General features: G+C 50.7%; 2 protein-coding genes across 6 annotated transcripts in view; both read left to right on the top strand.

The window, feature by feature from the left end:
• RDH13 (retinol dehydrogenase 13) overlaps positions 1-13,863 on the top strand; it is a 30,263-nt gene extending 16,400 nt beyond the window's left edge. For 2 of the 5 annotated variants that reach the window (XR_004031906.1, XR_004031903.1), the window contains exons 6-9: positions 677-778; positions 2,845-3,534; positions 13,663-13,695; positions 13,805-13,851. Coding sequence is in view for 1 of the 5 variants with exons in the window: in XM_030819623.1 (XP_030675483.1) it covers positions 677-778; positions 2,845-3,080 (338 nt within the window). In the remaining 4 variants the exon portion in view is untranslated. Of the gene's footprint in view, positions 1-676; positions 779-2,844; positions 4,125-6,265; positions 6,911-13,662; positions 13,696-13,804 lie in introns of those variants that run through there. The other 3 variants (XR_004031905.1, XR_004031904.1, XM_030819623.1) reach the window with 3 other exon arrangements.
• GP6 (glycoprotein VI platelet) lies at positions 13,349-21,966 on the top strand. The gene is made up of 6 exons (XM_030820047.1): positions 13,349-13,370; positions 13,663-13,695; positions 13,805-14,062; positions 18,829-19,113; positions 19,755-19,808; positions 21,532-21,966. Exons 1-6 carry the CDS (start codon positions 13,349-13,351, stop codon positions 21,768-21,770), a joined length of 891 nt encoding a protein of 296 aa, XP_030675907.1. The 3' UTR covers positions 21,771-21,966.
• Positions 21,967-25,312: the final 3,346 nt, after the last annotated feature.

Consider the following 25,312-nt stretch of genomic DNA (forward strand, 5'->3'; position numbering starts at 1 on the left):
GACATCACTAATTGATCGTTCTGATGATTGTCTGTTCATCCCAGGTGGTCTAATCTGCCTGGATCAGATGTCCTTCCCTGCTGCTGTTGGGCAGGCAGCTCAGCCTTTTGGCTCCAGCCCAGTGAGTCTCAACCAGGGGCAGTTTTGACTTGCAGTTGTCAATGCCTGGAAACACAGTGATCACAGCTGGGTTGGGGAGAGATTGCTCTGGGCATCTGGAGGGTAAAGGCACGGATGCTGTTCAACGTCCTACAGCACACAGGACTGCCCCTCACTCCTCCCAGCCCACAGTGTCCATAGTGCTGAGGTTGAGAAGTCTGTGCTGGGCCCTTGCTTCTGAAAGACGGTCTGTGGACCAGCGGTGCCAGCCGCACTGGGAGCTGGTCAGAGTTACAGTATGTCAGATCCCACTGCCACCCACCGATGCAGGCTCCCGGGGTAAGCTCAGCGTTCTGGGTTTATCAAGCCCTCCAGGAAAGCTCGGCTCCCAGCAGCCATGTGGCAGAGCCACCCTGCAAGATAAGACCACTTCACTGAGATTTCAGAGCAAGAGGGACGATGGGGTTTGAGTTCAGGAAGCAGCCTGGTGCCGGGAAAGCCCCACAGCTGGGTGTGGGCCGCCACAGCCTTCCAGGTGAGGCTGGGCCCCTCCCTCAGTCTTCTCTTTCTTCCCCAGGTTCTGGTGTGACTGTCAATGCTCTGCACCCCGGCGTGGCCAGGACAGAGCTGGGCAGACACACAGGCATCCATGGCTCCACCTTCTCCAGCTCCACACTTGGTGAGTCCCCTCCCAGCCTGGGTCTCCATGCTGTGCCCTCCACCCCTGCTTTCTCAGCCCAGGGCCCCAGGACCCTCCCTCAGAGACAGTCCCTGAGGCCTCATGCCTGCTCCTCACCTGCGTCTTCCGAGGCACAGAGCACAGGTCCTTTTCCTCTGTCGACCTGGCCTGCCAGCCTCTAACAGCCCCGGGAAGCAGGCAGAGCCCCGCTGGCAGATGAGAAAACCGTGTCTCAGAGGAAGAGGCCGTGGAGCTGACTCCTAGAGTCAGGCTGTGCTCAGCGTAACTCCAGCTTCACCCCAAAACAGCTGCACCTCCTGGGGAAGAGCTGTTACCCCTCTGAGCCTGTTTCTTCATCTGCAGAGTGGAGGCCTTAATAGGACTCACCTCACAGTCACTGGGAGGGTTAGACAAGACCGTCCTTGAAAGGGCCAGCACAGTACCCCGCCCAGAGAATAGGTGGAACAAACAGTTGGAGCTTTACTTACTTATTTTTGAGATGAAGTCTTGCTCTGTCGCCCGGGCTGGAGTACAATGGCATGATCTCCACTCACTGCAACTTCCACCTCCCAGGTTCAAGCGATTCTCCTGTCTCCAAGTAGCTGGGATTACAGGTGCACACCACCATGCCCAGCTAGAGATGGGGTTTCACCATATTGGTCAGGCTGGTCTCGAACTCCTGACCTCAAGTGATCCAACTGCCTCGGCCTCCCATAGTGCTGGGATTACAGGTGCGAGCCACCACCTCCAGCCAGTTCAAGCTTTATAACTAGTGTTTATAATCCTGAAAAACATGGAGTGGGTGATTGGTTGGCATCAAGAATCTTAACTTGGCGAGGCTAATAGCCACGCCTGTAATCCCTGCACTTTGGGAGGCTGTGGTGGGCAGATTACCTCAGGTCAGGAGTTCGAGACCAGCCTGGCCACCATGGTGAAACCCCGTCTCTACTAAAAATACAAAAATTAGCCAGGCGTGGTGGCGTGCACCTGAAGTCCCAGCTACGCAGGAGGCTGAGATAGGAGAATCGCTTGAACCCGGGAGGCAGAGGTTGCAGTGAGCCAAGGTGGCACCAGTGCACTCCAGCCTGGGTGACAGAGCGAGACACCAGGTCTCAAAAAATAAATGTCTTTTTTTTTTTTTGAGATGGAGTTTTGCACTCGTCACCCAGGCTGGAGTGCAGTGGCACAATCTTGGCTCACTCCAACCTCTGCCTCCTGGGTTCAAGTGATTCTCCTGCCTCAGCCTCCCGAAGTAGCTGAGATTGCAGGCGCCCACCACCACACCCAGCTAAGTTTTTATTTTTAGTTGAGACAGGGTTTCACACGTTGGCCAGGCTGGTCTTGAACTCCTGACCTCAGGTGATCCACCAGCCTCAGCCTCCCAAAGTGCTGGGATTACAGGTGTGAGTCACCACACCCAGCCTTTTTTTTTTTTTTTGAGACGAAGTCTTGCTATTGTCACCCAGGCTGGAGTGCAATGGTGTGATCTCAGCTCACTGCAACCTCCGCCTCCCAGGTTCAAGGGATTCTCCTGCCCCAGCCTCCCGAGCAGCTGGGATTACAGGCACCTGCCACCACACCCAGTTAATTTTTGTATTTTTAATAGAAATGGGGTTTCACCATGTTGGCCAGGCTGGTCTGGAACTCCCGACCCCAGGTAATCCACCCGCCTCAGCCTCCCAAAGTGCTAGAATTGCAGGCCTGAGCCACCTCGCCTGGCCAGAAAAAATCCTTAACCTGAGGCTGGTGCATTTAATAAGATAAGTTATTTAAGGAGAAATGGGGTAGGGTGAGGACTGGGGCTGACCAGGAGGAGAGCTTCCATTTTCCTGGACAAAGCCAGGAAGGCTCCTTGGGGGAGGCAGCTTTTGGTCTGATCCCTGGTCCGGTGGGATTTGCCTGGGCAGTGCCAGGGAAGGGAACTGCAGATGGAGGCAGCCAAGGGGAAAGGGCTAGAGGAGGGCTCTGTGGGACTCCAGGGGCCTGGAGCACCCTGATGGGGGAGTGGGGCTTCCTCCCTTCTCTCTGAGCGAGTGTGGACTGAATGCCCTGTACGCTGATTGCAGGGCCCATCTTCTGGCTGCTGGTCAAGAGCCCCGAGCTGGCCGCCCAGCCCAGCACATACCTGGCCGTGGCGGAGGAACTGGCAGATGTTTCGGGAAAGTACTTCGATGGACTCAAACAGAAGGCCCCGGCCCCCGAGGCCGAGGATGAGGAGGTGGCCCGGAGGCTTTGGGCTGAAAGTGCCCGCCTGGTGGGCTTAGAGGTTCCCTCTGTGAGGGAGCAGCCACTCCCCAGATAACCTCTGGAGCAGATTTGAAAGCCAGGATGGAGCCGCAAGACTGAGGACAGCTTTCCGCCATGCCCGCAGCTTCCTGGCACTACCTGAGCCAGGAGACTGAGGACTGCCTGGCTGCCACGCCCGCAGCGTCCTCTAGGGGGCAGTGCTGGCACCACCTGAGCTGGGAGACCCAAGACTGGCGGCCGCCATGCCTGCAGCGTCCTCTAGGGGGCAGTGCTGGCACCACCTGAGCTGGGAGACCCAAGACTGGCGGCCACCATGCCTGCAGCGTCCTCTAGGGGGCGGTGCTGGCACCACCTGAGCTGGGAGACCCAAGACTGGCGGCCGCCATGCCTGCAGCGTCCTCTAGGGGGCGGTGCTGGCACCACCTGAGCTGGGAGACCCAGGACTGGCGGCCGCCATGCCTGCAGTATCTTCTAGGGGGCGGTGCTGGCCGCAGTGGACTGGCCTGCAGGTGAGCACTGCCCTGGGCTCTGGCTGGTCCCATCTGCTCTGCTGCCAGCAGGGGAGAGGGGCCATCTGATGCTTCCCCTGGGAATGTAAACCGGGAACGGCCCAGGAAGCAGGGGCTCCATGCGCTTGTGGGCCATGTCAGGAGAGCCGGTGGTGCCGGTGGGGGAGGGCTTCAAGGTGCTGCGTGAAGAGCACGGGCAAGTTGTCTGACACTGGATTCTTGGGTCCCTCTGGGACCTTGTGCATGCGTGGTCCTCTCTGAGCCTTGGTTTCAGCGGTGGGGTGCTCAGAGTAACTGCTGTCTCCCGCGATGGTGCGGTGCGGTGAGCTGTTGTCCGGCTGTTGTCTGGCTGTACACAGCCCTTGCCAGGGGTGTTTGCTGCGGGCTTCCTGTGCCAGATCCCGGCCAGAGAGCAGGTGCAGGGGTCATCCCGAGTTCAGGCTCTGCACGGCATGGAGTGGGAACCCCACCAGCTGCTGCTACAGGACCTGGGATTGCCTGGGGCTCCCACCTTCCTATCAATTGTCACGGTAATCTAAACCGCAGACTCTCAAACTTGCTCATTTAAAAAAAAAAAAAAATGTTCCCGAGTCGTAGGTTTTGTTTTTCGTCTGTGTATGGGTGAATGCCCATGAGCTGAACAAAGGCAAGCCATGGATTTACTCCTTTTAGGAAACAAGGCATCAGTTTATCACCAGGGCAACAGGCCATGCAAAAGGTCAGACTTTTTAGAGATGAAAGCCCCTTTTTCACAGGCAATAACCGTTTAAGTCCGGGCATCTTACAAGACTGCTGTGTTAGAAACTGGATAGAGATCAGGGTGAGATGAAGGGGCTCTTAGCTTAGGTGCAGAACCGAAGGAGGCACCGAAAAGCTCAGTAATCAAGATAGAAAACATGTTTTCATATTTGAGATAGTGGGCAGGCCAGGGATACTGCTCAGTATCCTGCAGTACACAGAACAGCCACCCAGTCTCGCTCTGTTGTCCAGGCTGGAGTGCAATGGCATGATCTTGGCTCACTGCAACCTCTTGTCTCCCAGGTTCAAGCGATTCTCATGCCTCAGCCTCCTGAGTAGCTGGGATTACAGGTGCCCACCACCACACCTGGCTAATTAAAGACAGGGTATCACCATGTTGGCCAGGCTGGTCTTGAACTCCTGACCTCAGGTGATCTACCCGTCTTGGCCTCCCAAAGTGCTGGGATGACAGGTGTGAGCCAGTGCACCTGGCCCTTTTTGCTTTTTAGAGACAAGGTCTCACTGTGTTGCCAAGGCTGGAGTGCAGTGCCATCACAGCTCACTACAACCTCAACCTCCTGTGATTCTCCTGCCTCAGCCTCCTGAGTATCTGGGACTACAGGTGCATGCCACCACACTTGGCTAATTATTTGTAGAGGTGGGGTCTTGCTGTGTTGCCCAGGCTGGTCTCAAACTCCTGGGCCCAAGTGACCCTTCCACCATGGCCTCCCAAATTGTTAGGATTACAGGCGTGAGCCACCATACCTGGCCTTAGTTTTCTTTCCGATGCCATACCAAATGGCTGGAGGGTGTGTTTGGGATGACCTGACTCTGGTAGGCAACTTCCAGTGGACCCCACAGTGAGACCACCTCCCTTTGAGTGTGGGGGAGATGTAGCGACGGGCTTCTAGCAGTAGGGTAGGGCAGAGGTGACGGTAGGTTAGTCTTGTTACGAAACTGACCTCTGTGATGGTAGCGTCCCTCTTGTCAGCCCTCTTGTCTTGCCCTCTCACTGGCTGGCGGTGATGGAGCCGGCTGCCATGGTGAGCGGCCCTGTAGAGAAGCCAGGGAGGAATGGAGACAGCTGGGAGAAACAGAATCACACCGACAACCACGTGCGTGAGCTTGCGATGTGCTCTTGCTTGGGAGTAAGTTACAGGTTCAGCCCAAGAGGAGTGGACCACTCCAGGGTGGGAATACCGGGAGGGGGAATCGGAAGGCCACCCTAAGCACGCCGACCGGAGACAGTGTGTGTGTAGTAGCTATTTCTTACTGGGAGTTCATGGAAAAGCAAGTTTGAGAAACACTCCCATCAGATGGGTGGGCTGAGGATAACCTCAAAGCCTTTGGTTCTCTGAATAGGTGCATAGGACTCACCCAGGCACTCTTTCCTTTTTTGAATTGTGGCAAAAAGTACGTAACACTGGCCAGGCGTGATGGTGCACGCCTGCAATCCCAGCTACTAGGGAGGCTGGGGCAGAAGAACTGCTTGAACCAAGGGGGCGCTGCTCCTGACTGTAACACGTTTTCAACATCCCCGCTCTTTGGTGGCACAGGGGCTGGCCCCATATACATATGCGATGGCAACTGACCGGGTCCCTGATACACCGGAGTGCTCCAGAAACACCCCGTTGCCTGGGACGGAGGATGTTATGTGGCCCTCCTAGGGTTTGAGTTTGATAAATGGGCAAAGGAAGTGGTTTTTAGTAGAAAGCCAGCTTTCCTTTTCTTTTTTTTTCCCAGCCAGCAAACCCCAAACAGGAACCTATAGTTGGTGATGGATGTGCGTTCAGAAAGCAGGGAGGGAGGGGGAGCCACAGGTAAGGGGGGTCATCAGCCATAGCTGTCTGCTGCATCACCCCCTCGCTATCTCCAGAAAGTTTTCTGGGCTTTTCCTGTTGCACAGTGTGGAAGTCCCCCATCGTCATTCATATTGAGGAAAGTCAAACGACAAACCCTAAAGATGGCAGCGTCCTTCTGCCTTCCTAGTCAGGCTGCTGCTGTAGCGGAGTGTCACCCTGATTTCCAGCCCCGCAGCACACAGTCGCACAGTGAGACCCTGCCTGGCGTGATTCAGAGGCAACATATTTCCCAAGGTGGCTGTGAAGGAACCGGAGGGATAAACACAGCCCGTGAACCGCAAGCCAGAGGACAGGTCCAGCTGGCTGCTGCTGAGTCATCACAGCGTGTTGTGTCTGAGCACTTCTCCAAACTACCCAAGTGGCACCCGGGGCGACATTTACATCATCTTGAGTACAATTCTCTCAAGGAAAAAGCGAGCACAGCATCTTCTGCCATGGCAACCCGGGCTTGGAGCCTCATAGGAGAGAAGGCCCTAAGAATACCATTTTCTTGCTCTAAGTTGTTCTTATGGGAAAGAAGTGATAATATTCTTCCTAAATGCCATCATTCGTGCATCTTTCCCACCTACATGTGTCACCGGATCATTCCCTGCCTGGGCGGGGCCGTCCTGTGCACTGCAGAATGCTGAGCAGTGTCCTTGGCTTCAACCGACCAGATGCCAGGAGCACCCCAATTTCTGCCATCGGATGACTGAGTTCACTGTTGCATTTGATTTTTTATGTATCTTTTAAAAAGGACCCAGTAGGGCCAGGCACAGTGGCTCACACTTGTAATCCCAGCACTTTGGGAGGCTGAGGTCGGCAGATTGCTTGAGCCCAGGAGGAGTTCAAGACCAGCCTGGGCAACATAGTGAAACCCTAACTCTACAAAAAACAGTTTTTTTATTTTCATTTTTTTTTAGACAGAGTTTCGCTCTTCTTGCCCAGGGTAGAGTGCAGTGGCGCAATCTCGGCTCACCGCAACCTCTGCCTCCCGGGTTCAAGCAATCCTCCTGCCTCAGCCTCCTGAGTATCTGGAATTATAGGCATGCGCCACCATGCCCAGCTAATTTTGTATTTTTAGTAGAGACGGCGTTTCTTCCTGTTGGTCAGGCTGGCCTCGAACTCCCGACCTCAGGTGATCTGCCTGCCTCGGCCTCCCAAAGTGTTGGGATTACAGGCATGAGCCACTGTGCCCAGCCAGGTTTATAGTTTTCTAACCCTTATGACCAATCTCATAGTATTCTGCAGGGATAAGCATGAAACCACTTGTTCAATAAATGCAAACAAAAATGCCAACGATTCTTAAGACATTTCTAATCTTATTTTACCAATAATTTTAAAGCCAGCTTATGTATTAAAGATTTATAACCACTGTTATTAACGTTTAAAGTTCTATGCAGCTTAAAGCATTTATAATTGATAAAACTGCCGATACTGAGCGCCTGACATAACATTTGAAAGGTGGCAGGCATTCAGCCATGGTCACTGAATTAGAGATGTAGGGGAGATGATGGCAGGGAGGTTTTTAGATATCAACACCCTATTTATCATTTTAACCACTTGTAAGTGCACATACAAGTCAATGGCATTGGCCGGGCGCGGTGGCTCATGCCTGTATTCCCAGCACTTTGGGAGGCCAAATCACAAGGTCAGGAGATCGAGACCATCCTGGCTAACACGGTGAAACCCCATCTTTACTAAAAATACAAAAAATCAACTCAGCATGGTGGCACGCACTTGTAGTCCCAGCTACTCAGGATGCTGAGACAGGAGAATCGCTTGAACCTGGGAGGCGGAGGTTGTGGTGAGCCAAGATCACGCCACTGCACTCCAGCCTCGGCGACAGAGCGAGACTCCGTCTCAAAAAAAACAAAAAACAGTCAATGGCATTAGATATAAATATATTTACAGTGCTGTGTAACCATCACCACTATGGATACCTCAGACTTATCATCATCTTCAACCTAAGCTCCCCCTATTAAATAGTAACGCCCCACTTTTCCCAGACCCTGGCAACCACCATGCTAATCCCTGTCTCTATGAGTTTGACTCCTCTCGATACCGCAAATAAGTGGAACAATGCAGTATTTATCCGTCAAATCTGGATTATTTCCTTTAGCGTAATGTCTTCAAGGTCCATCATGTTGTAGCACGTATCTGAATTTTATTCTTTTATAATATTTTTTATTTTATTTTTGGAGACAGAATCTAGCTCTGTCACCCAGGCTGGAGTGCAGTGGCGCGATCTCGGCTCACTGCAACTTCCGCCTCGCGGGTTCAAGCCATTCTCCTGTCTCAGCCTCCGGAGTAGCTGGGACTACAGGTGCCTGCCGCCATGCCCGGCTATTTTTTTTGTATTTCAGTAGAGACGGGGTTTTACCGTGTTGCCTAGGCTGGGCTTGAACTCCTGAGCTCAGGCAATCTGCCTGCCTCGGCCTCCCAAAGTACTAGGATTACAGGCATGAGCCACCGCGCCCAGCCTTATTTTTGAGAGAGTCTCACTCTGTCGCCCAGGCTGGAGTGCAGTGGTGCGATCTCGGCTTACCGCAATCTCCGCCTCCCAGGTTCAAGCGATTCTCATGCCTCTGTCTCCCAAGTAGCTGGGATTACAGGCGCGCGCCACCATGCCCAGCTAACTTCACGCCCAGCTAATTTTTGTATTTTTAGTAGAGACGGGGTTTCACCATGTTAACCAGGCTGGTCTTGAACTCCTGACCTCAGGTGATCCACACGCCTCGGCCTCCCATAGTGCTGGGATTACAGGTGTGAGCCACTGTGCCTGGCTGATTTTTATTCTTTTAGTTAAGGCTGGTTGATATTACCTTGTGTGTATATACTGCATGTTGTTTATCCATTGTTGATGGACATTTGGGTGGTTTCACCTTTTGGCTATTGTGAATAAAGCTGTTATGAACGCTGGTGTACAAATATCTGTCAGAGACCCTGTTTTCAGTTCTTTTAGGTGTATACCCAGAAGTGGAATTGCTGGATTTTATGGCAATTCCATGTTTACCTTTTGGAGGAGCTGCTAAAACTGTTTTCCACAGCAGGGGCACCATGTTACGTCCCTGCCAGCAATGCACGCGCGGTCCAATTTCTCTGCATACTCACCAATATTTGCTATTTTCCATTAAAAAAAATTACAGCCGGTCGGGTGCGGTGGCTTATGCCTATAATCCCAGCACTGTGGGAGGCCGAGGCAGGCGGATCAACTGAGGTCAGGAGTTCAAGACCAGCCTGGCCAACATGGTGAAACCCCATCTCTACTAAAAATACAAAAATTAGCCCGGCATGGTGGTACATACCTATAATCCCAGCCACTTGGGAGGCTGAGGCAGGAGAATCGCTTGAACCTGGGAGGTGGAGGTTGTAGTGAGCTGAGATACCACCACTGCACTCCAGCCTGGGCAAAAAGAGCGAGACTGTCTCAAAAGAAAAAAAAAAAATTACAGCCATCCCAGAAGGTGTGAAGTCATATCTCACTGTGGTTTTGATGCGTATTTTCCTAGTGACATCAGGGAGTTTATGGGAGCACGGGAACACAGACCAGGCCCCAGCAGGCGGACGAACGGTACAACCCCAGGCTGGCCAGAGGAGATAAGCGCAGCTCCTTGGAGCTTGTGTGCAAGTCACTGTACTGAGGAGCCGGCGACGGCTCGATGAGTCTCAATTAGGAAAGGCCGGGGCTGGCGGGGGAAGGGAGGAGAGCATTCTTCACCCTCATCACATCCTGAGCCTGTGCCCCAGGCTGCCACCACTTCCCTTCCCTGGCCACAGAGCTCAGGGCTGAGGAACCATGTCTCCATCCCCGACCGCCCTCCTCTGTCTTGGTGAGTCCTGAGGGTCGATCTGGGAAATGCTGAAGGGCAGGCATGGACTGCCAGACAAAGGATTTTTAAGAAATTTGCATTGGTGATGAATTTCAGGACAAAAAGGAACCTGTGAGAGCCCCTTCATTTGTTGGGTGGGGAAACGGGGGCTAGCGAGGTGGCGTGTTTTGCATGAGTTATTCCAGTGTATTCATGGCTGGGTCAGGAAATGAACAGAGGTATCCTAGCATTGGTCACAACTTTGTTCTGCTACACTGCAGTTGCCCCTTTTTTAAAAAATGTGGGCCAGGCACGGTGGCTCATGCCTGTAATCTCAACTTTGGGAGGCCGAGGTGGGTGGATCACCTGAGGTCAGGAGTTCAAGACCAGCCTGGTCAACATGGTGAAACCCCATCTCTACAAAAATTAGCCGGGCATGATGGCGGGTGCCTGTAATCCCAGCTACGCGGGAGGCTGAGGTGGGAGAATTGCTTGAAACCAGGAGGCAAAAGTTGCAGTGAGCTGAGGTTAGGCATTGCACTCCAGCCTGGGCAACAGAGACTCTGTCTCAAAAAAAAAAAAAAAAAAAAAAAAAAAGCTGAGTGCCATGGCTCATGCACTTTGGGAGGCTGAGGCGGGTGGGTCACCTGAGGTCGGGAGTTTGAGACTAGCCTGACCAACATGGAGAAACCCCATCTCTACTACAAATACAAAATTAGCCGGGTGTGGTGGTACATGCCTGTAATCCCAGCTACTCTGGAGGCTGAGGCAGGAGAATCACTTGAACCCAGAAGGCAGAGGTTGTGGTGAGCCAAGATCACACCATTGCATTCTGGCCTGGGCAACAAGAGCAAAACTCTGTCTCAAAAAAAAAAAAAAAAATTGTGGAATTGATGATATCTGGACTAGGTATGGATTTAATTTGTCAGTATCCCTTACAGTAGTGGAGTAAATAAGAGTCTCCTGACGGATGGGTGGCAGGTCGAATACATTTCTGCTGCCTGATCTTCACTTGTGCTGGGCATGTCGAATGCATTATTTCCTGATTTCTTCAGAATTTGACCACTAAAGGGACAGCATCTCCAAAAGGCTAAGCAGGAACGAGATGGTTGTAACTGGAGATGAGAAGGTTAACTGTGAATATAAACAACCTCTCATTCATTATCCATCCACGGATGTGTTCTGTTTTTTTTGTTTTTTTTTTTTTTTTTTGAGATGGAGTCTCGCTCAGTCGGTCACTCAGGCTGGAGTGCAGTGGTGTGATCTCAGCTCACTGCAAACTCCGCCTCCCGGGTCCAAGTGATTCTCCTGCCTCAGACTCCCGAGTAGCTGGGATTACAGGCATCTGCCACCAGGTCTGGCTAATTTTTGTATTTTTAGTAGAGACGGGGTCTCACCATGTTGGCCAGGCTGGTCTCGAACTCCTGACTTCAGGTGATCCACCCACCTCGGCCTCCCAAAGTGCTGGGATTACAGGCGTGAGGCACCGCGCCCGGCCTGTTTTAACCTTTATTTATTTAATTTTATTTGAGACAGGGCTTCACTTCTGTCACCCAGGCTGGAGTACAGTGGCATGATCATGGCTCACTGCAGCCTCAACCTCCCAGGCTCAACCAGTCCTTCCCCATCAGCCTCCTGAATAGCTGGAACTACAGTTGCACACCATCATGCCTGGCTCATTTTTGTAATTTTTGTAGTTACGGGGTCTCGCTATGTTGCCCAGGCTGGTCTCGAACTCCTGGGCTCAAGCAATCCACCCACCTCAGCCTCCCAAAGTGTTGGGGTTACAGGTGTGACCTCTACAGGTTACTGCATCTGGCTTAATGTTTGCTTCAACAGCTTTTGGGATACAAGTGGTTCTTGGTTATGTGGATGGATTATATTCTGGTGAATTCTGAGATTTTAGTGCACCTGTCACCTGACTAGTGTACCTTGTACCTAATGTGTAGTTTTTCATCCCTACCCCCCTTCTGCCCTTCCCTTCTGAGTGTCTGAAGTCGATTACATCACTCTGCATGCCTTTGCATACCCACAGCTTAGGTCTCACTTATAAGTGAGAAAATACAGATTTTTGTTTTCCACTCCTGTGTTACTTAGAATAATGCCTTCCAGCTCCATCCAAGTTGCTGCAAAAGACTTTTTTTTTTTTTTTTTAAGATGGAATCTCGCTCTGTCACCAAGGCTGGAATGCAGTGGTACGATCTCGGCTCACTGCAACCTCCACCTGCAGGGTTCAAGCGATTCTCCTGCCTCAGCCTCCTGAGTAGCTGGGATTACAGGCACGTGCCACCATGCCCAGCTAATTTTTTGTATTTTTAGTAGAGATGGTGTTTCACCATGTTGACCAGGCTGGTCTTGAACTCCTGACCTTTGATCCACCCACCCTGGCCTCCCAAAGTGCTGGGATTATGGGCATGAGCCACTGCGCCCGGCCAGTGGTGCAATCTTACCTCACAGCAGTCTTGACCTCCCGGGGTCAAGCAATCCCAGGAGGGGATCGCTTATATACATGTATTTGTATCCATATATATATATATATATATATATATATATATACATACACACACATGCATATACACATGTATACATACACATGTATGTATATGTATGTACACACAGGTATATGCACACATACATGTATAGATGTATGTTTACATATATGCACTATATGTGTATATACATATAGTGATCAGATCAGGGTAAGTAGCACACCCATCTTCTCAAACATGCATCCTTTCTGTGTTGGGAATTTTCACCATCCTCCTTCAGGCTATTCGAAACTGTTATTATATATATTACATTCTATTATGTAATCATGGAATATTGATCCAACCAAATGCTGTAAATACCGGGAAACCCATGGCCAGCACGTGCTGAGACGCCCTGACTTACACACTGAGGCGCCATCCTGCTCCATCCTCGGAGCCCAGTGCGTCCCATTAGTGTGGGGTTTTATCGCATATATTACATAGACAATAAAATACAATAATATACAATACGCAATAGTATTTACAATACCTGTGTATACAATTGCATACTATTGGAATGCACTTGGATATTATTTAATATTGGGAGACTGAAGGGAGGAAACGAAGGAACAGCAATGTCTGAGGTCCCATTCCTCACATCCACTGAGGAAGTCAATGGGCAATGTCTAACACGAACGAATCCACAGCGCCTAACACGAACGAATCCACGGCGCCTAACACGAACGAATCCACGGCGCCTAACACGAACGAATCCACGGCGTCTAACACGAACGAATCCACGGCGCCTAACGCGAACGAATCCACGGCGTCTAACACGAACGAATCCACGGCGCCTAACGCGAACGAATCCACGGCGTCTAACACGAACGAATCCACGGCGTCTAACACGAACGAATCCACGGCGTCTAACACGAACGAATCCACAGTGTCTAACATGAATGAATCCACAGATAGCAGTATGCCGCCACGCCTCGCCCTCCTCTTCCACCACCCCCAGCCATGGATCTGTTTTCTTCTCTGTCTCCTATAGATTTACCTATTCTGGATATTTCATGTAAATGACCTCATAAACTATGTGGCTTTTTCTGACTGGCTTCTCCCACTTAAATTACATTCCTGTGTGTCTTTTGAAGAAATAATTAGGACAGAGTAAAGCACATGCATGCAAATGTCTTATCACCGTGTCCAGTAGGCAGGAATGTCCATAAAAGCGAGTCCTGGCATCTGGTCCCTTTCTTCTTTCCTCAGGGCTATGTCTGGGGCGTGTGCCAGCGCAGAGTGGTGAGTCCTTCCCCAGACCCCTTCCCTCCTGAGGGATCCGCCAGCGTGGCGGCAGTGGGGCCCAGGCAGGGTCTGCGGGGAGGCTGACCCAGCCCTGCTCCTCTTCCAGGACCGCTCCCCAAGCCCTCCCTCCAGGCTCTGCCCAGCTCCCTGGTGCCCCTGGAGAAGCCAGTGACCCTCCGGTGCCAGGGACCTCCGGGCGTGGACCTGTACCGCCTGGAGAAGCTGAGTTCCAGCAGCTACCAGGATCAGGCGGTCCTCTTCATCCCGGCCATGAAGACACATCTGGCTGGACGCTACCGCTGCTCCTACCAGAACAGAAGCCTCTGGTCCCTGCCCAGCGACCAGCTGGAGCTCGTTGCCACCGGTAAAGGAAGGGGGATCAGAGCCTGGGACTGCGTGGTCCTCCATTCAGGACACAAATACGGGGGACATTGAGGGCAGGGATTAGGGTGAGGCAAACGAGGCACTGGCCTAGCGGGTGGTGGTGCCACATTTATGGATCAATGTGAATAATATTTTATTTTTTGGACACAGGGTCTTGCTGCATCACCCAGGGTGGAGTGCAGTGGCGCGATCTTGGCTCACTGCAGCCTCCGCCTCCCAGGCTCAAGCGATTCTCCTGCCTCAGCCCTCCAAGTAGCTGGGACTACAGGTGTGCACCACCATGCCCAGCTCACTTTTTATGTTTTTGTAGAGGTGGGGTCTCCTGACAGTTTTCACAAAAGGCATTAAAATACAAAAGAGAGAGAGAGGGTCTCGCTGTGTTGCTCAGGCTGGTCTCGAACTCCTGGGCTCAAGCAATCCTTCCACCTTGGCCTCCCAAAGTGTTGGGATAACAGGCGTGAGCCACTGCATCTGTCTGTGAATAACATTTTAATGCAATTAAAAAAAAATAAATTGCAAAAACATCCACGATAAAAAAAAATCAGAATTTCAAATAAAGGCAGAATCAGCCAGTGCCTGTGCCAAGTCATACCAGAGCCTGTGCCAAAACGAAAAACAGGCACCCCTTTATCTGTGTTTTAACACACTTAAAAAAATTAGAGATGGGGTCTTGCTACATTGCCCAGGCTGGAGTGCAGTGGCTGTTCACAGGAGCAATCATAGCTCACTGCAACCTGGAGCTCCTTGCCTTCAGCAATCCTCCTGCCTCAGCCTCATGAGTAGCAGGGACTACAGTCACAGGCCACCATGCTTGGCTCGGGATTCTTTTTAAAAGTGTGTTTTGGAATAATTTTTAGACTGACAGAAAAGTTGCAAAGATAATATTAATGGAAATATTTCACCCGGGATCCCCTCATGTTAACATCTTACATTTGTTACAACTAAAAAATAAACATAGCACTGGTCCCAGTGGTTTACACCTGTAATCCCAGCACTTTGGGAGGCTGAGGTGGGAGGATTGCTTGAGCTCCGGAGTTCAAGACCAGCCTGGGCAACATAGTGAGACCTCATCTTCAAAAAAATTAAAAATTAGTGGGGCATGGTGGCATACACCTATAGTCCCAGCTACTCAGGAGGCTGAGGCAGGAGGATCGCTTGAGCCAGGGAGGCCGAGGCTGCAGGGAACTGTGATCATGCCTCGGTGACAGAGTGAGACCCTGTATCAAAAAACAAACAAACAAAAAACTAACCATAGATACAACTATGTTATATCAAGTAAACTCCAGGCTATTTGAATTTCACCAGTCTTTCCACTAATATCCTATTTCTGTTCCCAGACCCCGTCCAGGGCCCACAGTGCATTCAGTATTTATGTCTCCTTAGACTCTTGATTGGTGCGAATATTCTAATATCTTTTCTTTTCTTTCTTTTTTTTTTTTTTTTTTTTTTAGAGAAGAGGTTGGGCCAGGCGCAGTGGCTCACGCCTGTAATCCCAGTACTTTGGGAGGCCGAGGCGGGTGGATCACTTAAGGTCAGGAGTTCGAGACCAGCCTGGCCAACATGGTGAAACCCCGTCTCTACTTAAAAAAAATAAAAATAATTAGCTGGGCACGGTGGCGCACGTCTGTAATCCCAGCTACTCCGGAGGCTGAGGCAGGAGAATCGCTTAAACCTGGGAGACAGTGAGCCGAGACTGCACCACTGCACTCCAGCCTGGGCGACAGAGCAAGACTCCGTCTTGGGAAAAAAAAAAAAAAAAAGAGAAGAGAAGAGGTCTTACTATGTTGCCCAGGCTACATTCACAGGCACGATCATAGCTCACTTTAGCCTCAAACCCCTGGGCTTAAGTGGTCCTCCCTAGTAGCTGGGACTACAGGTGCACCCAGTTAGTGCACTTTTAAATGGTTAATTATTTTCTAGAAGTAGGTTTTGGAACTATCACTGATGGGCTTGCATCCACAAAAGCCTAGAATGTAAAATCCTAATAAATCTTTCAGGCGAATAAATAAAGTATTGAAACAGAATAATGTGAGTTTTAATGACCTACTCTTCAAATTTTCAATAATTTTTTCAAATATGTTAATTGTTTGGGAATAATTAAATTTTACATCCCAGGAGAGTGCCTCACTCACGCTACCCTAATTCCTGGCCAGCTGCACTGTGGGTCTATTCCGCGTTGTAAATCCTGCCTCCCTCCCCTCTTCCCTGCCTCACTCTCCTCCACAGCATCACCGGCCTCCTCTCTGCTACTAGAATGGACCAGCCTGGCTGCCTCATTACTTCTTTCGGGGTCAGACCCAAATGCTGTCTTCTCACTAAGTATATCCCCCACCACCCTAGTCAAAGTGGCCCTCCTCACTATCTGGTATGTGAAGTATACCTTTATTTATCTTGGTGGTGGTTGTCTATTTCTAATTCCTGGCCGGGCGCGGTGGCTCACGCCTGTAATCCCAGCATGGGAGGCCGAGGTGAGCGGATCACCTGAGGTCAGGAGTTCGAGATCAGCCTGGCTAACATGGTGAAACCCTGTCTCTACTAAACATACAAAATTAACGGGGCATGGTGGCGCATGCCTGTAGTCCCAGCTACTCGGGAGGCTGAGGCAGGAGAATCGCTTGAACCCAGGAGGCGGAGGTTGCAGTGAGCTGGGATCACGCCACTGCACTCCAGCCTGGGCAACAGAGTTAGACTCTGTCTCCAAAAAAAAAAAAAAAAAAATTTTAATTCCTGATGGAATTTTTATTTGTTAGAATACAGAGCTGGGAGCGGTGGCTCATGACTGTAATCCCAGCACTTTGGGAGGCCAAGGCGGGTGGATCACCTGAGGTCAGGAGTTCAAGACCAGACTGGCCAACATGGTGAAACTCTACAAAATACAAAAATTAGCCGGGCATGATGGTGAGTGCCTGTAATCCCAGCTACTCGGGAGGCTGAGGCAGAAGAATCGCTTGAACCTGGGAGGCAGAGATTGCAGTGAGCCGAGATTGTGCCATTGCACTCCAGCCTGGCCGACAGAGCGAGACTCCATCTCAAAACAAAACAAACAAACGAAACAACAAAAAAAAATACAGACAGACACATAATAGTTGCTTAAGTGAAAATTAAGAGAAAATATTGCTGAGTGAATGTTACAGTTATCAGGCAGCTTATATATTTCCTTCCTTCCTTCCTTCCTCCCTCTCTCCCTTCCTCTTTCTTTCTTTTTCTTGTTGAGTGAATGCCATAATTTTCAGGCAGCTTATATTTTTCTCTTCCTTACTTCCTTTCTTTTGCTTTCTCTGTCTTTTTTTGAGATAAGGTCTCACTCTGTCACCGAGGCTAGTGTACAGTGATCATGGCTCACTGCAGCCTCGCCTTCCTAGGATCAAGCGATCCTCCCACCTTGGCCTCCCAAAGTGCTGGGATGACCGGTGTGAGCCGCCGCACCCAGCCTCAACCTTTGTTTTTCTGACTCCTGTGTGCAGGCATGCATCACCACACCGGTCTATGACAATCCCCTCACATCAGAGTAGTGTAGGTTCGTGTTTAGGAGTGGAGACCCTGGAATCAAACTCTGTGAGTGCAGATTTCAACTCTGCCACTTACGATCTTGGACAAGTTTTTTATTTATTTTTAAATTTAAAAATGTCCAGCTTTGTTGAGATATAATTGAAAAATAAAAATGGAATATATCCAAGGTGTACAAGTTGATGTTTTGATATACGAATCCACGGTGAGACAGTTACCACTAGCAAGCTAATTAACACACATCACCTCACACAGTTAACTTTTTTGTGTGTGAGAACACTTATAATCTACCCTCTTAGCAAATTTCAGGTGTACACTGCAGTATTGTTACCTAGAGTTGGACAAATTATTTAATGCCATGTGCCTTAGTTTCATTTATAAAATAGGGACTTTAAGAGTGAGGACTCTGGGCCGGGTGCGGTGCCTCAAGCCTGTAATCCCAGCACTTTGGGAGGCCGAGGCGGGCGGATCACGAGGTCAGGAGATCGAGACCATCTTGGCTAACACGGTGAAACCCCGTCTCTACTAAAAATACAATAAAAAAATTAGCCGGGCGTGTTGGTGGGCGCCTGTGGTCCCAGCTACTCGGGAGGCTGAGGCAGGAGAATGGCGTGAACCCGGGAGGCGGAGCTTGCAGTGAGCTGAGATGGCGCCACTGCACTCCAGCCTGGGCGACAGAGCAAGACTCCTTCTCAAAAAAAAAAAAAAAAAAAAAAAAAGAGTGAGGACTCAATAGGTCTCTGCGGGTTCACTGAACTGATACACATCATGAGTTTGGAAGGCACCAGGAAGCTGGCACTGTCAGCCACGTTAACAACGTAACAATTGTATGTGGCAATACAAGCTTACAGCACAGTATAAGCTTAAGCTATTTATTTACTCCAGTGCTTGCGAGGCAACAGGCACTCTGCAAGTTACTGTGTACTGTCTCATTCAGTCACCCCCATTTTAACAGACAAGGCAGTGAGGCTCAGACACAGAGGGAGATTTGTCTCCAGGGCCACCAGGCCCTTAAAGGCACAACTAGGATTTGCACCCAAGCACTAGGACGTGAGCACAGCCTCGCTTCCTCAACCACTCGGTGACCCGACCTGTCTGTGAGCTTGGATGGGGGAGTGCACTCTCTGGGAGGGATACAGCCAAAAACCTCCCCAGCTCTTAGGCAGGTGTGGGGACCTCCCCAGTCTCAGCTGAGATGCTGGCTGCTGCCATTAACATCAGCCTTTCCTTTTCTCCCAGGAGTTTTTGCCAAGCCCTCGCTCTCAGCCCAGCCAGGCCCGGCGGTGTCCTCAGGAGGGGACGTAACCCTACAGTGTCAGACTCAGGAAGGCTTTGACCAATTTGCTCTGTACAAGGAAGGGGACCCTGCGCCCTACAAGAATTCCGAGAGATGGTACCGGGCTAGTTTCCCCATCATCACAGTGACCGCCGCCCACAGCGGAACCTACCGATGCTACAGCTTCTCCAGCGGGAACCCATACCTGTGGTCGGCCCCCAGCGACCCCCTGGAGCTCCTGGTCACAGGTAGGGGTGGTGCAGACCAAACCTTTCTTCCTCAGACTTTATAGGTCCTGATGGCCATTCCAAGGGAGGGGCCATAAGTAGGAAGGAAGTGGGAGGGCAGGAAGCCCTGGGCTGCAGGGGAGGGGCCATAGGTGGGAAGGAAGTGGGAGGGCAGGAAGCCCTGGGCTGCAGGCAGCTGGGAGAATAGAGGTTTCTTTTTTTTTTTTTTTTTTGACGAGGTCTCACTCTGTCACCCAGGCTGGAGTGCAGTGGTGCGATCTCAGCTCACTGTAACCTCCGCCTCCCGGGTTCAAGCGATTCTCCTGCCTCAGCCTCTCGAGTAGCTGGGATGACAGGTGCCTGCCACCATGCCCGGCTAATTTTGTATTTTTAGTAGAGACGGGGTTTCACTATGTTGGTCAGGCTGGTCTCGAACTCCTGACCTCATGATCTGCCCGCCTCAGCCTCCCAAAGTGCTGGGATTACAGGCGTGAGGCACTGTGCCCAGCTCAAATACTTATTAACATCCACAACAGTCCAGTGATGTAAGCTACTTTAGGCTCATTTTTCGGGTGAGGAAACTCAGTCACGGAGATGTTTCATTATTTGTTCAGGACCCACAGCGACAGAGCACGGATTTATCTCATTTTCTGATTTCCCAGGAACCTCCGTGACCCCCAGCCTGTTACCAACAGAACCACCTTCCTCGGTAGCAGGTTAGTTCTGCAGGGTCCATTCTGGTGCACAGCATATGAGGTACATGGACCCCTTCTTTTCTTTCTCCTCTCTGCCTAGACTTCTCGATTTAATTCACTTGGTTCTTTCCCAAATCTGCCTGTAAACAGGGTGGGTGTCCTAAGTAGTTAGATGTTAAGATGGTACCCCCAATCCTACTCTAGGTGGATGGTTTATCACATATAACACGCAGAAGAATAATCAGAGTGGCTTGCTATACTGTGGAGTCCAGCTGGTTGAATGTGGGTGACAAAAACCAACCAACCAACCAACCAACCAACCAACCAACCTGTAGAGTCTGGGACTCTGTTTCTGAGTCACTGATTCCATTGATCAGCAGTTCTCAAATTTCCATGGGCATAAGAATCACCTGGAGGCTTAAAGAACAGATTTCTGAGCCCCCAGGGCTTCTGCTTCAGTAGGTCTGGGGTGAATCCAGTCATTTTCAGTCCTAGTAAGTTCCCAGGTGATGCTGAGGCTATGGCCCAGGATGCCGCTTTGAGAACCACTGCAGTAAGTTTTGTGTAGGTGTGCTATCCTCTCCACTTTCAAAAGCATCTCAGCTGAATACGGTGTACTGGACTACGGCCTGCACTTTAAGAATATCATACGCAGCTGGGCACGGTGGCTCACGCTTGTAATCCCAGCACTTTGGGAGGCCGAGGCGGGCGGATCACAAGGTCAGGAGATCGAGACCACGGTGAAACCCCGTCTCTACTAAAAATACAAAAAAATTAGCCGGGCGTGGTGGCGGGCGCCTGTAGTCCCAGCTACTCGGAGAGGCTGAGGCAGGAGAATGGCGTGAACCCCGGAGGCAGAGCTTGCAGTGAGCTGAGATCGCGCCACTGCACTCCAGCCTGGGCGACAGAGCGAGACTCCGTCTCAAAAAAAAAAAAAAAAAAAAAAAAGAATATCATACGCTAGGCTGGAGGCTGGGTGTGTCTAACATTCCCTGTGTCTCAGAGTGAAGCACCAAGGCAGGAGAAACATGCTGGAAAGAGCCGAGGTTGATAAGGATGAGATTTGCGGGGTTGAGGGCAGAGTGGGGGCTATTATGCCCAGTGGGCAAGGACATGGAAGATGGTCACATACTGTGTGCGTGCATGTACGCGTGTGCGTGCATATGTGTGCGTGTGTGTGTGTGCATGCGTGCATATGTGTGCGTGTGCTTCTGACTGAATTTTTGAACTTTCTCTTTTGAAATGGTTCTAGAGTCACAGGAAGTCTACAATGATAGAACAGAAGAATCCCATGTGCTCTTTTTCCAGTTTCCCCTAATGGTTACATCTTACATAATTAGAGTACAACATAAAAACCAGGAATTTGACATGGATAAAGTAGGTGTCTAGTTCTATGCCAATTTGTCACAGTTGTAGATTCGTGTCACCATCACTGCATTCACTGTACAGAACTCTTCCGTCTCACAAGGGCCTCCCTTGGGCTACCCTTTTATATTCACACCCACCCCCTTCTCTGGGTCTGGGGAGGAGTTGTCTCAGAGCCAGCACACGAGGGAGAGGTGCTAGAGAGTCGGGGTCATCTGGCCCTGACCCCTACTCGGGAGGGGAGGGACCCTCCAGGAAAGCGAGTGGCATCCCCTAGCTAGTAGAGGATAATAGGATCTCTGAGAAGCCCAGATGTGGCTTGGAGGGCGTCCTGGAGGTGAGCTCTTTCACCTGCCCCTGCCTCTCCTCATTCCTCCAGGTCCCGCCCGCCAGTACTACACCACGGGCAACCTGGTCCGGATATGCCTCGGGGCTGTGATCCTAATACTCCTGGCGGGGTTTCTGGCCGAGGACTGGCACAGCCGCCGGAGGAAGCGCCTGCGGCACAGGGTCAGGGCTGTGCAGAGGCCGCTTCCGCCCCTCCCGCAGACCCGGAAATCACACGGGGGGCAGGATGGAGGCCGACCGGATGTTCACAGCCGCGGGTTACGTTCATGACCACTGAACCCCAGGCACGGTCGTATCCAAGGGACGGATCATGGCATGGGAGGCGACTCAAAGACTGTGGCGTGTGTGGGGCGTGGAAGCAGGAGGGCAGAGGCTCCAGCTGTGGAAAGGAGGCCATGCTGCCTCCTCCTGGTGTTCCATCAAGGAGCCGTTCAGCCAGTGTCTGTCTGGCTGGCTGGCTCTCTGTCTGAGGGCACCCTCCATGTGGGATGGAAGGAATCTGTGGAGACCCCTCCTCCTCCCTGCACACCGTGGATGACGTGGTACCCTGGCTGGACCCCATACTGGCCTCTTTCTTCAACCCTCTCTAATACGGGCTCCAGACGGATCTGTAACGTTCCCAGCTCTCAGGGTCGACTCTGCTTCATCCTCTGTGCAAAACCCTCCCGTGCTTCCCCTTGGCCCTCTGTGCTCTTGTCTGGGTTTCCCCAGAAACTCTCACCCTCACTCCACCTTCCGCTGCAGTCTAGCAAATCTCCTTTTGTCTCTCAGAACGGGCCTTGCAGGCAGTTTGGGTGTGTCATTCATTTTCCTTAGTATAAAACTAGCACGTTGCCCGCTTCCCTTCACATTAGAAAACAAGATCAGCCTGTGCAACATGGTGAAACCCCATCTCTACCAAAAAAACAAAAAAACAAAAATTAGCCAGGCGTGGTGGTGCATCCCTATACTCCCAGCAACTCAGGGGGCTGAGGTGGGAGAATGGCTTGAGCCTGGGAGGCAGAGGTTGCAGTGAGCTGAGATCGCACCACTGCACTCTAGCCCGGGTGACAAAGCCTGACCTTGTCTCAAAAAATAAATAAAGTGATGGATATGTTAATTACCCTGATTTGATCATAACACATTGTATACATGTACTGAAATATTGCTGTCTACCCCATAAATATGTACAATTATGTATAAATTTTTAAACTAATAAAAATAAAATGAGATAATGCACCATCTCCACCCCTCTCATATTTACTTTCTGAAGGAAATGTTAGGTCTTCTCAAGGTAAAGTTCTATATTTATTATAGCATTTAGGCACTTCTTGACCATCTAATGAGTGTAAAACTGTACCGCTGGGCCAAGTGCAGTGGATCATGTCTGTAATCCTAGCACTTTGGGAGGCCAAGGCAGGAGGATCACTTGAGCCCAGGAGTTCAAGACCAGCCTGGGCAACATAGTGAGACCCCATCTCTACTTAAAATAAAGAAGATAAAAATTGTTTAAAAAAAGGAAAAGAGGGCCGGGCGCGGTGGCTCACGCCTGTAATCCCAGCGCTTTGGGAGGTTGAGGTGGGTGAGTCACTTGGGAAAAGACAGAAGGATGGCAGAAAGAAGTTCCAGGATGACCGATGCGAATCAGAGCTAGTGAGCACACAGCTTGGGTGAAGGGGGAACGGGAAAGTTGCTTAGAGAAGCCTCCAAACGTAAGAATGGGTCAATTATTTGTCTTAACATAGTGGAAAATCATACTGAGATGCTATCAGAAGACAGAGGAAAAATAATTATAGAGGTCAAGTAAACTAAGTAGATGTTAAAAAGACCAGTATAGCCTAGGCACAGTGGCTCACGCCTGTAATCCTAGCACTTTGGGAGGCTGAGGCGGGATCGCCTGAGCCTAAGAGTTCGAGACCAGCCTGGGCAACATGGTGAAACCTTGTCTCATATACAAAAACTACAAAGAATTAGCTGGGTGTCATACCACATACCTACTCTCAGGTACTCAGGAGGCTGAGGTCGGGGGTCACCTGAGCCCGGGGAGGTTGAGGCTGCAGGGAGCCATGATTGTACCACTGCTCTCAAACCTGGGTGACAGAGTGACACCCTGCCTGAAAATAAAAATAAAAAACAAATATAAACTTTAGGGGAACAATAACAACAACAAAAATAAAAGAAGCAAGTTATATTACCTGAAAATTCTCAGCTGCGAATATCTGTGGGTATAAAAATGTGATACTGGCCGGGCGTGGTGGCTCATGCCTGTAATCCCAGCACTTCGGGAGGCTGAGGTGGGCAGATCATCAGGTCAGGAGATTGAGACCAGCCCGGCCAACATGGTGAAACCCTGTCTACTAAAAATACAAAAATTAGCCAGTCGTGGTGGCACACGCCTGTAGTCCCAGCTACTCAGGAGGCTGAGGCAGAAGAATCACTTGAACCCGGGAGGCGGAGGCTGCAGTGAGCTGAGATTGCACCACTGCACTCCAGCCTGGGTGACAGAGCGAGACTCTGTCTCAAAAAAAAAAAAAAAAGTGATACTGAATGTTGATATGCAGACATAGACATAAACACTGGAAGAGAAAAAACAGAACCACACTGTAGAAGAACCAATCCCCACCTATTATGATAGGAATCCAGTAAGTCTAAGCTCATTCACATGGTTACATATTTTTAGAAACCTAATTTTTTTTTTTTGAGATGGAGTCTCGCTCTGTCGCCCAGGCTGGAGTGCAGTGGCGCGATCTCGGCTCACTGCAAGCTCCGCCTCCCGGGTTCCCGCCATTCTCCTGCCTCAGCCTCTCCTAGTAGCTGGGACTACAGGCGCCCGCCACCACGCCCAGCTAATTTTTTGTATTTTTAGTAGAGACGGGGTTTCACCGTGGTCTCGATCTCCTGACCTCGTGATCTGCCCGCCTCGGCCTCCCAAAGTGCTGGGATTACAAGCGTGAGCCACCACGCCCGGCCTAGAAACCTAATATTAACAAGTTCCTAAAGAAAACAGCTAAAAGTGGGTGTCTCTTAGGCGGAGCAATGGAAGAGACGGTTGGTTAGCCACTGCATTTTGTACACACCCTTGTAGTGCTATTGGAATTTTTTAGGTAGGTGCTGTCAGGCCTCTGAGCCCAAGCTAAGCCATCATATCCCCTGTGACCTGCACGTACACATCCAGATGGCCGGTGCCTGCCTTAACTGATGACATTCCACCACAAAAGAAGTGAAAATGGCCTGTTCCTGCCTTAACTGATGACATTGTCTTGTGAAATGGCTTCTCCTGGTTCATCCTGGCTCAAAAGCTCCCCTACTGAGCACCTTGTGACCCCCACTCTGCCCGTCAGAGAACCCCCCTTTTACTGTAATTTTCCACTACCTACCCAAATCCTATAAAACGGCCCCACCCTTATCTCCCTTCACTGACTCTCTTTTTGGACTCAGCCCGCCTGCACCCAGATGAAATAAACAGCCTTGTTGCTCTCACAAAGCCTGTTTGGTGGTCTCTTCATATGGACGCGCATGAAATTTGGTGCCGTGACTCAGATCGGGGGACCTCCCTTGGGAGATCAATCCCCTGTCCTCCTGCTCTTTGCTCCATAAAAAAAATCTGCCAGAACCTCGGGTCCTCAGACCCACCAGCCCAAGAAACATCTCACCAATTTCAAATCCGGTAAGCGGCCTCTTCTTACTCTCTTCTCCAACCTCTCTCACTATCCCTTAACCACTTTCTCCTTTCCACTCTTCAATCTCTCCCTTCTCTTAATTTCAATTCCTTTCATTTTCTGGTAGAGACAAAGGAGACATGTTTTATCCCTGGACCCAGAACTCCAGCGCCA

This window comes from Nomascus leucogenys, chromosome 10 (assembly GCF_006542625.1).
Source record: "Nomascus leucogenys isolate Asia chromosome 10, Asia_NLE_v1, whole genome shotgun sequence".
NCBI lineage: Eukaryota > Metazoa > Chordata > Mammalia > Primates > Hylobatidae > Nomascus > Nomascus leucogenys.

Bases quoted from the DNA above. Each gene is read 5' to 3' on its own strand.
- GP6 (XM_030820047.1), top strand. From the start codon at position 13,349: ATGAATGAATCCACAGATAGCA. The intron at 13,371-13,662 runs GTATGCCGCCAC...TTCTTTCCTCAG, and splicing joins GAATGAATCCACAGATAGCA to GGCTATGTCTGGGGCGTGTG. The intron at 13,696-13,804 runs GTGAGTCCTTCC...CTCCTCTTCCAG, and splicing joins GCGTGTGCCAGCGCAGAGTG to GACCGCTCCCCAAGCCCTCC.